The 14,134-nt window shown below is 42.7% G+C and overlaps 1 protein-coding gene across 1 annotated transcript in view; it reads left to right on the forward strand.

The window, feature by feature from the left end:
* The window catches only part of LOC123492386 (collagen alpha-1(I) chain-like), a 53,153-nt gene that overhangs the window by 23,583 nt on the left and 15,436 nt on the right, over positions 1 to 14,134 (forward strand). The window contains exons 4-9 of the mRNA XM_045224912.1: positions 9,145 to 9,189; positions 9,366 to 9,410; positions 9,542 to 9,604; positions 9,886 to 9,939; positions 12,538 to 12,564; positions 12,796 to 12,867. Of these exons, the coding sequence (XP_045080847.1) occupies positions 9,145 to 9,189; positions 9,366 to 9,410; positions 9,542 to 9,604; positions 9,886 to 9,939; positions 12,538 to 12,564; positions 12,796 to 12,867 (306 nt within the window). The remainder of the gene's footprint in view (positions 1 to 9,144; positions 9,190 to 9,365; positions 9,411 to 9,541; positions 9,605 to 9,885; positions 9,940 to 12,537; positions 12,565 to 12,795; positions 12,868 to 14,134) is intronic.

Genomic DNA, 14,134 nt, shown 5'->3' on the forward strand with positions numbered 1-14,134 from the left:
ACCTTCATTGGCAGAACCTGATGTGCTTATCAACCAAGGCTCAGCATTTGGACAAGGTTGCTGCTGCCCCCTGGGGGATGGAGTGTGGAAGTGTATCCTGTCAATGTGTTTGCCTAACTGTGTGCTAACACTACACCACCTACTACGTAACACTACCATGAAAAATATTTTGATACAAGCAAGCACAACATTTTACTTCAGGAAATGACATTTTTTCTAGTTTGAATTGCTAGTTATCACATCATGCTCCTGGCTCTCCTGATGTATTTAAAGTTTAAATGGCGATTCTACTGTAACAACAATCGGCTACATCAACATTACTTTCCATTCATACAAAGTGTCGGGTAAACTGCCACAGTAGATTTGCCATGGTAAACGATGAACAACTTTATTTCTATTGTACAGAGAACTTGTCAAATAGATAGATCACCCTTAGCCTGTTCAAAAAGGACTAAGTTGTTCCGGTGACAATACCAACCAACAGGGCGAACATATCTTGAAAGACTTTGGTTGCAAGCAGGACTAAGGTAACACCAACATCATATTTTAGGGAGCGGTAATGAGGTGACCAATAATGGTTGCAGAGACGTAGAGGAAGAGGTGAATCAGGACGGATAGCTGGGCCCAAAAATCTGTCTACTCCAGCAGGTGCCGTATTTTCGTTTTTTGTCGTTCACCAAGCGAGGAGTTTTTGTTTGGAGGTCAATGAGAGAGTGTCGAATTTGGTCAACAAAATATTTAATGGCTTATTTGCTACGTGTGGCTTATTTGATCAAATAGAAGTTTCGTAATGCTTAAGTTGTTACGAGTGTAGTGATATGAATAGGAAATAAGTTACAGACGCATAAATATCATACCCCCAAGACATTTTTAGGTATGATATTTATGCCTCTGTAACTTTGTCTCTCATCATTATTCACGATTCATTCAGGATTATCCGTAATCATTGTAGCATCCACATTCATGTAGAAGTGTTTAGAAACATATTCTATTCTTATTTAAAGTAAAAGTGACTCCAAAATGACATTATTATTATTTACCATTAATTTCTATTGGGCACAACATAATCCAAAACACAACCTAAACAAACTGCAAATGCATCCAACGAGTTTGTCGAGTCACACGCTTGATGTAGTCATTGCCTGCTATGAATATGGGACAAAATACTTAACTTTTTACTACTTTAATAAACATATAAGTTAATTTGTCTCAATACTTTTGGTCCCCTAAAATGGGGGGACTATGTACAAAAAGTGTTGTAATTTCTAAACGGTTCACCCAATATTGATGAAAATACCCTCAACTTAAAGCTGACAGTCTGCACTTTAACCTCATAATCATTGTATCATTTCAAATCCAAAGTGCTGGAGTACAGTGCCAAAACTGTATGGATGGATGTGTTTGACCTGAATAAATAGTCCAGATCAGAGGAAGGTCTTCTTAGGTTGCTGCCAGTGGTCAAAGCCTCCAGAACAGCTATGTAAGTATAAAGATTTTAAAAAATATGTAATAATTTCCTCTTCCTCCCATTCTACACCAAATTAGCTTGTAATTTGTCAATTAGCTTGCAATTTTCACCTGGAGACCATGTTGATCCAATCAGGGAGATAGTTCAATCTCCATTTCTCTGTGAAAAGTCTTGCCGATAGTATCAATCAACACACTGCACCTGACACTGTATTGTGTGTTACCATATTGTTTTGTCCATTGTCTAGGCTGAATGGCTGTAACTGCTCAGAGCGATGCTGCGAAGCGTTAGTCTCAGTTCTCAGCTCTAAATCCGCACCCCTAAGAGAGCTGGACATGAGTGACAACAACCTGCGAGATTCAGAAGTGAAGCTGATCTCTGATTCTCGTTGTAAACTCTACATTCCTCTATATATTTCAGTGTAAACTTAACTGAGTAAAACCAGATATAAAGTATGTAGAAAAGATAATGATACATTTTTAAACAAGATCATCTTTGAGAACTAACAATAACCAAAATAAAAACTAGACAGTCAGAAGAATCTAAAATTTAAAAAATGTCATGGCATGGGCCCCCCCATTGATTTTGTTATCATGTATCATTTTGTTATCACTCAGATAGAGTAAGAACATGGCATAAGACATGGTAAAATGTGTAGAATTGCAGGAAATTAGCTTTAAAACAAGGTGACTTCATAGTAAAACTGTGTTTGACATGGTGGGTTGTACTTGGAATGAGAGTCGGTCTATTTCTGAGTGTGGAAGGCTTTCTGCAGGTTGTCATTCTGTTTGGTCACAGATGAAGGCTGTGGTTTTCTGGCTTCAACACTGAAGTCAAACCAGTCACTGATGAAGCTGGATCTGAGCTACAATCACCCAGGAGACTCAGGAGTTAAGCTATTCTCTGCTGTGCTGTAAACTCAAGAAACTCAGGTAGAATCGTATCAACTGTTAGTAAAACAGCCCTTATACCGTGAGGGGGAAAAAGTATTTGATCCCCTGCTGATTTTGTACGTTTACCCACTGACAAAGACATGATCAGTCTATAATTTTTATGGTAGGTTTATTTGAACAGTGAGAGACAGAATAACAACAACAAAAAAATCCAGAAGAACGCATATAAATTGATTTGCATTTTAATGAGGGAAATAGGGATTTGATCACTCTGCAAAACATGACTTAGTACTTGGTGGCAAAACCCTTGTTGGCAATCACAGAGGTCAGATGTTTCTTGTAGTTGGCCACCAGGTTTGCACACATCTCAGGAGGGATTTAGTCCCACTCCTCTTTGCAGATCTTCTCCAAGTCATTAAGGTTTCGAGGCTGACGTTTGGCAACTCGAACCTTCAGCTCCCTCCACAGATTTTCTATGGGATTAAGGTCTGGAGACTGGCTAGGCCACTCCAGGTCCTTAATGTGCTTCTTCTTGATCCACTCCTTTGTTGCCTTGGCCGTGTGTTTTGGGTCATTGTCATGCTGGAATACCCATCCACGACCCATTTTCAATGCCCTGGCTGAGGGAAGGAGATTCTCACCAAAGATTTGACAGTACATGGCCCCGTCCATCATCCCTTTGATGCGGTGAAGTTTGTCCTGTCCCCTTAGCAGAAAAACACCCCCAAAGCATAATGTTTCCACCTCCATGTTTGACGGTGGGGATGGTGTTATTGGGGTCATAGGCAGCATTCCTCCTCCTCCAAACACGGCGAGTTGAGTTGATGCCAAAGAGCTCGATTTTGGTCTCATCTGACCACAACACTTTCACCCAGTTCTCCTCTGAATCATTCAGATGTTCATTGGCAAACTTCAGACGGCCCTGTATATATGTTTTCTTGCGGGCGCTGCAGGATTTCAGTCCTTCACGGCGTAGTGTGTTACCAATTGTTTTCTTGGTGACTATGGTCCCAGCTGCCTTGAGATCATTGACAAGATCCTCCCATGTAGTTCTGGGCTGATTCCTCACCGTTCTCATGATCATTGCAACTCCACGAGGTGAGATCCTGCATGGAGCCCCAGGCCGAGGGAGATTGACAGTTCTTTTGTGTTTCTTCCATTTGCGAATAATCACACCAACTGTTGTCACCTTCTCACCAAGCTGCTTGGCGATGGTCTTGTTGCCCATTCCAGCCTTGTGTAGGTCTACAATCTTGTCCCTGACATCCTTGGAGAGCTCTTTGGTCTTGGCCATGGTGGAGAGTTTGGAATCTGATTGATTGATTGCTTCTGTGGACAGGTGTCTTTTATACAGGTAACAAACTAAGATTAGGAGCACTCCCTTTAAGAGTGTGCTCCTAATCTCAGATTGTTACCTGTATAAAAGACACCTGGGAGCCAGAAATCTTTCTGATTGAGAGGGGGTCAAATACTTATTTCCCTCATTAAAATGCAAATCAATTTATAACATTATTGACATGCGTTTTTCTGGATTAGTTTGTTGTTATTCTGTCTCTCACTGTTCAAATAAACCTACCATTAAAATTATAGACTGATCATTTCTTTGTCAGTGGGCAAACGTACAAAATCAGCAGGGGAACAAATACTTTTTTTCCTCACTGTAGACGCATGTCACTTTTAGCTGAATTGATCTCTAAACGTAATTCCAAGTTGCAGTATTCTAAAATAGCTTTGAATAAAATGCCATCAAATATATTTCAAATGTTACTTATTTTAGGCAGGTTAGTAGTGGAAACATTGAGCAGGTAGTTTTGTATTGTTTGTGAACAGAAAAAAACATGCCCTCTGATTTCAGTGGCGAAACCCTGAACCCTAAAACACTGTTTATTATTCTGCTTACTGACAGTGTAGACCATAATGCTGACAGTGTTGACCATAATGCTGACAGTGTAGACCATAATGCTGACAGTGTGGACCATAATGCTGACAGTGTAGACCATAATGCTGACAGTGTTGACCATAATGCTGACAGTGTTGACCATAATGCTGACAGTGTTGACCATAATGCTGACAGTGTGGACCATAATGCTGACAGTGTAGACCATAATGCTGACAGTGTGGACCATAATGCTGACAGTAATGACCATAATGCTGACAGTAATGACCATAATGCTGACAGTGTGGACCATAATGCTGACAGTGTTGACCATAATGCTGACAGTGTTGACCATAATGCTGACAGTGTAGACCATAATGCTGACAATGTGGACCATAATGCTGACAGTGTTGACCATAATGCTGACAGTGTAGACCATAATGCTGACAGTGTGGACCATAATTCTGACAGTGTGGACCATAATGCTAACAGTGTGGACCATAATGCTAACAGTGTGGACCATAATGCTGACAGTGTAAACCATAATGCTGACAGTGTAGACCATAATGCTGACAGTGTGAACCATAATGCTGACAGTGTAGACCATAATGCTGACAGTGTGGATCATAATGCTGACAGTGTGGACCATAATGCTGACAGTGTGGACCATAATGCTGACAGTGTTGACCATAATGCTGACAGTGTTGACCATAATGCTGACAGTGTTGACCATAATGCTGACAGTGTTGACCATAATTCTGACAGTGTTGACCATAATGCTGACAGTGTGGACCATAATGCTGACAGTGTAGACCATAATGCTGACAGTGTGGACCATAATGCTGACAGTAATGACCATAATGCTGACAGAAATGACCATAATGCTGACCGTGTTGACCATAATGCTGACAGTGTAGACCATAATGCTGACAGTGTTGACCATAATGCTGACAGTGTAGACCATAATGCTGACAGTGTGGACCATAATGCTGACAGTGTAAACCATAATGCTGACAGTGTTGACCATAATGCTGACAGTGTAGACCATAATGCTGACAGTGTGGACCATATTACTGACAGTGTAAACCATAATGCTGACAGTGTGGACCATAATGCTGACAGTGTGGACCATAATGCTGACAGTGTTGACCATAATGCTGACAGTGTTGACCATAATGCTGACAGTGTTGACCATAATGCTGACAGTGTGGACCATATTACTGACAGTGTAAACCATAATGCTGACAGTGTGGACCATAATGCTGACAGTGTGGACCATAATGCTGACAGTGTTGACCATAATGCTGACAGTGTTGACCATAATGCTGACAGTGTAGACCATAATGCTGACAGTGTTGACCATAATACTGACAGTTATGATCATAATGCTGACAGTGTAACCCATAATGCTGACAGTGTGGACCATAATGCTGACAGTGTAGACCATAATGCTGACAGTGTAGACCATAATGCTGACAGTGTAGACCATAATGCTGACAGTGTGGATCATAATGCTGACAGTGTGGACCATAATGCTGACAGTGTGGACCATAATGCTGACAGTGTAGACCATAATGCTGACAGTGTGGACTATAATGCTGACAGTGTGGACCATAATGCTGACTGTGTTGACCATAATGTTGACAGTGTAGACCATAATGCTGACAGTGTGGACCATAATGCTGACAGTGTGGACTATAATGCTGACAGTGTAGACCATAATGCTGACAGTGTGGACCATAATGCTGACAGTGTAGACCATAATGCTGACAGTGTTGACCATAATGCTGACAGTGTAGACCATAATGCTGACAGTGTGGACCATAATGCTGACAGTGTAGACCATAATGCTGACAGTGTAGACCATAATGCTGACAGTGTAGACCATAATGCTGACAGTGTAGACCATAATGCTGACAGTGTAGACCATATTACTGACAGTGTAAACCATAATGCTGACAGTGTTGACCATAATGCTGACAGTTTAGACCATAATGCTGACAGTTTTTACCATAATGCTGACAGTGTGGACCATAATGCTGACAGTGTAGACCATAATGCTGACAGTGTAGACCATAATGCTGACAGTGTGGACCATAATGCTGACAGTGTAGACCATAATGCTGACAGTGTAGACCATAATGCTGACAGTGTGGACCATAATGCTGACAGTGTTGACCATAATGCTGACAGTGTGGACCATAATGCTGACAGTGTAGACCATAATGCTGACAGTGTAGACCATAATGCTGACAGTGTGGACCATAATGCTGACAGTGTAGACCATAATGCTGACAGTGTGGACCATAATGCTGACAGTGTAGACCATAATGCTGACAGTGTAGACCATAATGCTGACAGTGTGGACCATAATGCTGACAGTGTGGACCATAATGCTGACAGTGTTGACCATAATGCTGACAGTGTGGACCATAATGCTGACAGTGTTGACCATAATGCTGACAGTGTGGACCATAATGCTGACAGTGTAGACCATAATGCTGACAGTGTAGACCATAATGCTGACAGTGTGGACCATAATGCTGACAGTAATGACCATAATGCTGACAGTAATGACCATAATGCTGACAGTGTGGACCATAATGCTGACAGTTTTTACCATAATGCTGACAGTGTGGACCATAATGCTGACAGTGTAGACCATAATGCTGACAGTGTGGACCATAATGCTGACAGTAATGACCATAATGCTGACAGTAATGACCATAATGCTGACAGTGTGGACCATAATGCTGACAGTTTTTACCATAATGCTGACAGTGTGGACCATAATGCTGACAGTGTAGACCATAATGCTGACAGTGTGGACCATAATGCTGACAGTAATGACCATAATGCTGACAGTAATGACCATAATGCTGACAGTGTGGACCATAATGCTGACAGTGTTTACCATAATGCTGACAGTGTGGACCATAATGCTGAGTGTTATTTGAAATCAGCACTTGAGAAATGTAAGTCTTGATTGCATTGAATACCAAGATAATAGTATTCAAATATTACATTTATAACAACTACAGCTTTCCAAACAATTATAGTCACTTATTATACATAAAGTTTTTATTCTATTAAAGTCTACCATTTTAGGAGGAATCTGAAGAAAAAAAATGTTGGGCATTATTCACTCATTATCCAAAACCGTATTTATGAACTTTTATAAATGATGGTGATCAGTTTTTGTTTCTTCATCAGATGCATGTGAGTTGACACTGTACCCCAACACAGCATACAGAGACTTCTCTCTGTCTGAGGAGAACAGAAGCGTGACACGGATGGAAAAGGAGCAGCCCTATCCTGATCACCCAGACAGATTTGAGTTCTGGCAACAGGTGCTGTGTAGAGAGGGTCTGACTGGGCGCTCTTTTCTGGGCGGTAGAGCGGAGGGGGCCTGAGGTTCAGATAGGAGTGGTTTACAGTGGAATAGGCATGAAGGCAGTGGGTCCTGAAAGTGGGTTCAGATACAATGATAGGTCCTGGGGTCTTGTTGGATATGATGACTGTTTCACTGTCAGACACAATAACAAGCTCACCACCTTACCTGTTTCCCCTTCCAGCTCTGACAGGGTAGGAGAGTATCTGGACCAGGCCAGCCGGCACTCTGTCCTTCTACAGGGTCTCCTCTGACTCAATGACCTGCCTGAACACATTCTACACCACATTCACTGGGCCCCTCTACGCAGGGTTTAGCTTTTGGTATCGTGGCTCCACAATGTCCTTGTGCCAGGTAGAATAGTCTCTGTTTCCCAGTCGGCAGAGCTCTACCTCTATAACTTTATCCTATATATAATATCTAATGGTAATTCTTTACAATTGTCATAATCAATACTTTAATGATGTGTATTTTAAAGTTGTCTAAATTCTGTCACTGTATGCGTTGTTCATTTGTTTGTATAATATGTGCTAAGTAATAGCATATTGTAATGTTGGCAATACATTCCACAACTACGATGTGTGTGTGTGTGTGTGTGTGTGTGTGTGTGTGTGTGTGTGTGTGTGGAATGAGTTTGACACCTGTCTTCTTGGGTTGGTCGTTCAAAAATACATATTGTAAATGCTAAATACCTGTGAAAATGTAATAAATTATTGTTCACCAAAAAACATGTTTTAAAGGCATTGATCATTTTAGAAGACTGTAACATCACTTTAACTAAAACTGTCCCACTTCTTCTTCACTTATAAGACTGAATACTATACCCCTTTCTTAGGTGTGAGACTTAAATGTCACCAGTTACTAAAATATGACAAAGGGTGCTTCAAATATCACTTTTCCTAAGATGATGTCCCCTTTATTTGTAGTTTTCATACGACACAAGGCTTACATGATGTCAGTTACCTGATACATGAAAATGACTCTCAATCTGTAACACTGCAAACCACTTAGTTCTACCCAGGGTCGCAACTTTGGTTTTAGAAGTGGGGGGAACATTTATTTATTTATTTTTTTGTCGGATAAACTCTCCAAACAGCCTACCAGACTGCTCATAGGCATCCACATGGTCCTAAAGCACACCGATGCCTCATTTTGTATCACATTCCAATGATAAAACTGGGGGGGACAAAAATGCAATTTCAGAATGTGTGTGTGAGGGGAGGGGGGGGGGGGACATGTCCCCCCAGTCCTCAGTGAAAGTTGCGCCCCTGGTTCTACCCCAGGAGGGAATGAACATGTAACGAGGTGTGCGTGCTTGCGTGTGTGTGCGTGCTTGCGTGTGTGTGTGTGTGTGTGTGTGTGTGTGTGTGTGTGTGTGTGAATGATGAAGAGCAGTGTTATGTGGTTAAAGCAGGTGTGGGAGGTATTCTGATCAACAGTGATCCATCCTCTTCTCTCTGGTGACCGGCTAGGGTAGCACATTATGACTCGCCCATGTTTTAATTGTCTTTCCCAGGGAGATGTGGGCCCTCATGGACCTCCAGGGACAGATGGCAATCGGGTAACTTTCCACAAATGTCTTTGCTTATATGTAAATAGATGTGTGTACAGTGTGTGTGTGTGTGTGTTTGTGAGTGAGTGTGTGTGTGTGTGTGTGTGTTTTTTTGTGTGTGTGTTTGCTGTATATTTAGTATGATCCTGCAGGTCCTAAAACTACAGTCCTGTTTATTTCTTCAGGGACCTGAAGGTAAAGAAGGATTTGCTGGGACAACAGGTCTACCGGTAAGATTGTGTGTGGGTGTGTGTGTGTGTGTGTGTGTGTGTGTGTGTGTGTGTGTGTGTGTGTGTGTGTGTGTGTGTGTGTGTGTGTGTGTGTCTTCATCAGTGTAATATTTACCTGACTATCCTTCTAGGGCATCCCAGGCCTTCAAGGACCAATGGGCCAACCAGGTTCCCCAGGATGCAATGGGACAGAGGTGATGTAACAGTGGCTATTGTCTGAAGCTATCCAGATGTAGACAGATTCACAGATAGTAACACACTATAGTCAGACAGCGGGATCATCGCTACTGTCTGACTTCACATAGTATCACAATCATCCCATATGATGTCACCCTATTCCCTACATAGTGTACTACTTTTGATCAGAGCCCAAGTTTTTCCTGGTCAAAGGTAGTGCACTAAATAGGGAATAGTGTGCCATTTGTGATGCAGCGCCACAGTCATTCTAAGTCATGTTAACAATGTGTCTCCACAGGGTGAGAGAGGTCCCACTGGTCCAGCTGGTCCCCGTGGTGGTGATGGATTAAGAGTAAGATGGATACAGTGGGGGAAAAAAGTATTTAGTCAAATCAAATCAAAATCAAATCAAATTTTATTGGTCACATGCGCCGAATACAACAGGTGCAGACATTACAGTGAAATGCTTACTTACAGCCCTTAACCAACAGTGCATTTATTTTAAACAAAAAAGTAAGAATAAAAAAACAACAAAAAAAGTGTTGAGAAAAAAAGAGCAGAAGTAAAATAAAGTGACAGTAGGGAGGCTATATATACAGGGGGGTACCGTTGCAGAGTCAATGTGCGGGGGCACCGGCTAGTTGAGGTAGTTGAGGTAATATGTACATGTGGGTAGAGTTAAAGTGACTATGCATAAATACTTAACAGAGTAGCAGCAGCGTAAAAGGATGGGGTGGGGGGGCAGTGCAAATAGTCCGGGTAGCCATGATTAGCTGTTCAGGAGTCTTATGGCTTGGGGGTAGAAGCTGTTGAGAAGTCTTTTGGACCTAGACTTGGCACTCCGGTACCGCTTGCCGTCACGGTAGCAGAGAGAACAGTCTATGACTAGGGTGGCTGGAGTCTTTGACAATTTTGAGGGCCTTCCTCTGACACCGCCTGGTATAGAGGTCCTGGATGGCAGGAAGCTTTGCCCCAGTGATGTACTGGGCCGTACGCACTACCCCTCTGTAGTGCCTTGCGGTCAGAGGCCAAGCAGTTGCCATACCAGGCGGTGATGCAACCAGTCAGGATGCTCTCGATGGTGCAGCTGTAGAATTTTTTGAGGATCTGAGGACCCATGCCAAATCTTTTTAGTCTCCTGAGGGGGAATAGGCTTTGTCGTGCCCTCTTCACGACTGTCTTGGTGTGTTTGGACCATGATAGTTCGTTGGTGATGTGGACACCAAGGAACTTGAAGCTCTCAACCTGTTCCACTACAGCCCCGTCAATGAGAATGGGGTCAGCCACCAATTGTGCAAGTTCTCCCACTTAAAAAGATGAGAGAGGCCTGTAATTTTCATCATAGGTACACGTCAACTATGACAGACAAAATGAGAGAAAAAAATCCAGAAAATCACATTGTAGGATTTTTTATGAATTTATTTGCAAATTATGGTGGAAAATAAGTATTTGGTCAATAACAAACGTTTCTCAATACTTTGTTATATACCCATTGTTGTAAATGACACAGGTCAAACGTTTTCTGTAAGTCTTCACAAGGTTTTCACACACTGATGCTGGTATTTTGGCCCATTCCTCCATGCAGATCTCCTCTAGAGCAGTGATGTTTTGGGGCTGTCGCTGGGCAACACGGACTTTCAACTCCCTCCAAAGATTTTCTATGGGGTTGAGATCTGGAGACTGGCTAGGCCACTCCAGGACCTTAAAATGCTTCTTACGAAGCCTCTCCTTCGTTGCCCGGGCGGTGTGTTTTTTTGGATCATTGTCATGCTGAAAGACCCAGCCACGTTTCATCTTCAATGCCCTTGCTGATGGAAGGAGGTTTTCACTCAAAATCTCACGATACATGGCCCCATTCATTCTTTCCTTTACACGGATCAGTCGTCCTGGTCCCTTTGCAGAAAAACAGCCCCAGAGCATGATGTTTCCACCCCCATGCTTCACAGTAGGTATGGTGTTCTTTGGATGCAACTCAGCATTCTTTGTCCTCCAAACACGACGAGTTGAGTTTTTACCAAAAAGTTCTATTTTGGTTTCATCTGACCATATGACATTCTCCCAATCCTCTTCTGGATCATCCAAATGCACTCTAGCAAACTTCAGACGGGCCTGGACATGTACTGGCTTAAGCAGGGGGACACGTCTGGCACTGCAGGATTTGAGTCCCTGGCGGCGTAGTGTGTTACTGATGGTAGGCTTTGTTACTTTGGTCCCAGCTCTCTGCAGGTCATTCACTAGGTCCCCCCGTGTGGTTCTGGGATTTTTGCTCACCGTTCTTGTGATCATTTTGACCCCACGGGGTGAGATCTTGCGTGGAGCCCCAGATCGAGGGAGATTATCAGTGGTCTTGTATGTCTTCCATTTCCTAATAATTGCTCCCACAGTTGATTTCTTCAAACCAAGCTGCTTACCTATTGCAGATTCAGTCTTCCCAGCCTGGTGCAGGTCTACAATTTTGTTTCTGGTGTCCTTTGACAGCTCTTTGGTCTTGGCCATAGTGGAGTTTGGAGTGTGACTGTTTGAGGTTGTGGACAGGTGTCTTTTATACTGATAACAAGTTCAAACAGGTGCCATTAATACAGGTAACGAGTGGAGGACAGAGGAGCCTCTTAAAGAAGAAGTTACAGGTCTGTGAGAGCCAGAAATCTTGCTTGTTTGTAGGTGACCAAATACTTATTTTCCACCATAATTTGCAAATAAATTCATAAAAAATCCTACAATGTGATTTTCTGGAAAAAAAATTCTCATTTTGTCTGTCATAGTTGACGTGTACCTATGATGAAAATTACAGGCCTCTCTCATCTTTTTAAGTGGGAGAACTTGCACAATTGGTGGCTGACTAAATACTTTTTTCCCCCACTGTACATACACTTCTTCACTTGTGTGTTTAACTACTGCCTGTCAAAATACGTTTTTACTGTAATGTTCATATTTCTCTTTTATTTTACAGGGTTTACCTGGAGCACCTGGACCAAAGGTAATCTCTCCACCTCTTCTTCCTGCTCATTATAATCATCACCATCATCACCATCATCATCATCATTATAATTATTAGCAGAATTAACATTTTGTGTGTGTGTGTGCGTGTGTGCGTGTGTGCGTGTGTGCGTGTGTGCGTGTGTGTGTGTGTGTGTGTGTGTGTGTGTGTGTGTGTGTGTGTGTGTGTGTGTGTGTGTGTGTGTGTGTGTGTGTATGTGTGTGTGTGCAGGGTGAATCCCAAATGTCAATTGGGATTGGACAGTCAGGGAGTCCTGGACCCCGAGGAAGGGATGGTGACCAGGTAACTCACAGCAACCCATAATATAGCATCACTCTCTCTGTCTCTCCTCAAGCTTCAGTTCCATCCTCCACTTCTCTTTTACCCTTTCGTCTATTTCCTCTATACCTCCTATTCAACCCTTTATCCCAATCCAAAATGGACCTCTACTTCCTGCACGTGTAGACATCCGAGAGGTGTTGATAGGTGTATGTGTAGCAGAAAGCTCATCACTCTTCAGCCTGCCCTGAAGTGTTGCCCCTTACACCACTGAAGAAGGTCTTAATTGGTGGCGCGTTAGGTTGGAACGCTTCAGGAGGGTGATCACGTGTGTTTGGAGAGGCAGAGGTCCCGAGTTCAGGCCAGGTACGAGCCAGATCGGCTCACTGAGCAAGCAATATGGTAATACGGATCCCCTTGCACGGCGCTTGTAACGCCAAGGTAGTGGGTTCGATCCCCGGGACCACCCATACACAAAAAAAATTTTATGCACGCATGACTGTAAGTCGCTTTGGATAAAAGCGTCTGCTAAATGGCATATTATATTATATTTATATATTATATTATATTATATTATAATAGGCAATATGACATTTTCACCACAAAACCACTAATCAAATCCTCTCATAAATCCACTAGTGCATCTGGGTTATGGGCTGGGGGCCATCTTCTCTTCTCCTGATCAGAAGCTAGTGCATCTGGGTTATGGGCTGGGGGCCATCTTCTCTTCTCCTGATCAGAAGCTAGTGCATCTGGGTTATGGGCTGGGGGCCATCTTCTCTTCTCCTGATCAGAAGCTAGTGCATCTGGGTTATGGGCTGGGGGCCATCTTCTCTTCTCCTGATCAGAAGCTAGTGCATCTGGGTTATGGGCTGGGGGGCCATCTTCTCTTCTCCTGATCAGAAGCTAGTGCATCTGGGTTATGGGCTGGGGGCCATCTTCTCTTCTCCTGATCAGAAGCTAGTGCATCTGGGTTATGGGCTGGGGGCCATCTTCTCTTCTCCTGATCAGAAGCTAGGTTTCAATGCGAATTTTCAAAAATCTGCATAAAGAAAACATTTGCATTTTCCCACCAGTGGTGTGTTTCCACCAAATTGACTTGTTGTGGATAAAAATCAGTGCGTGATGACCTAGTGCACATAAAATTGACTTTTTCGCCTAAGTTTTCATGTACCGAATAAAAATTGAATGTTTAATGTGTTTCCATCGCATTTTCAACTCTACCGATAGTTTTGTCACGAACTGTTGCGTTAAATAGCAAATGTGCCGTCTCTGGTCTTGGCATGGTGCT

Source organism: Coregonus clupeaformis, chromosome 14, assembly GCF_020615455.1.
Source record: "Coregonus clupeaformis isolate EN_2021a chromosome 14, ASM2061545v1, whole genome shotgun sequence".
Taxonomy (NCBI): Eukaryota; Metazoa; Chordata; class Actinopteri; order Salmoniformes; family Salmonidae; genus Coregonus; species Coregonus clupeaformis.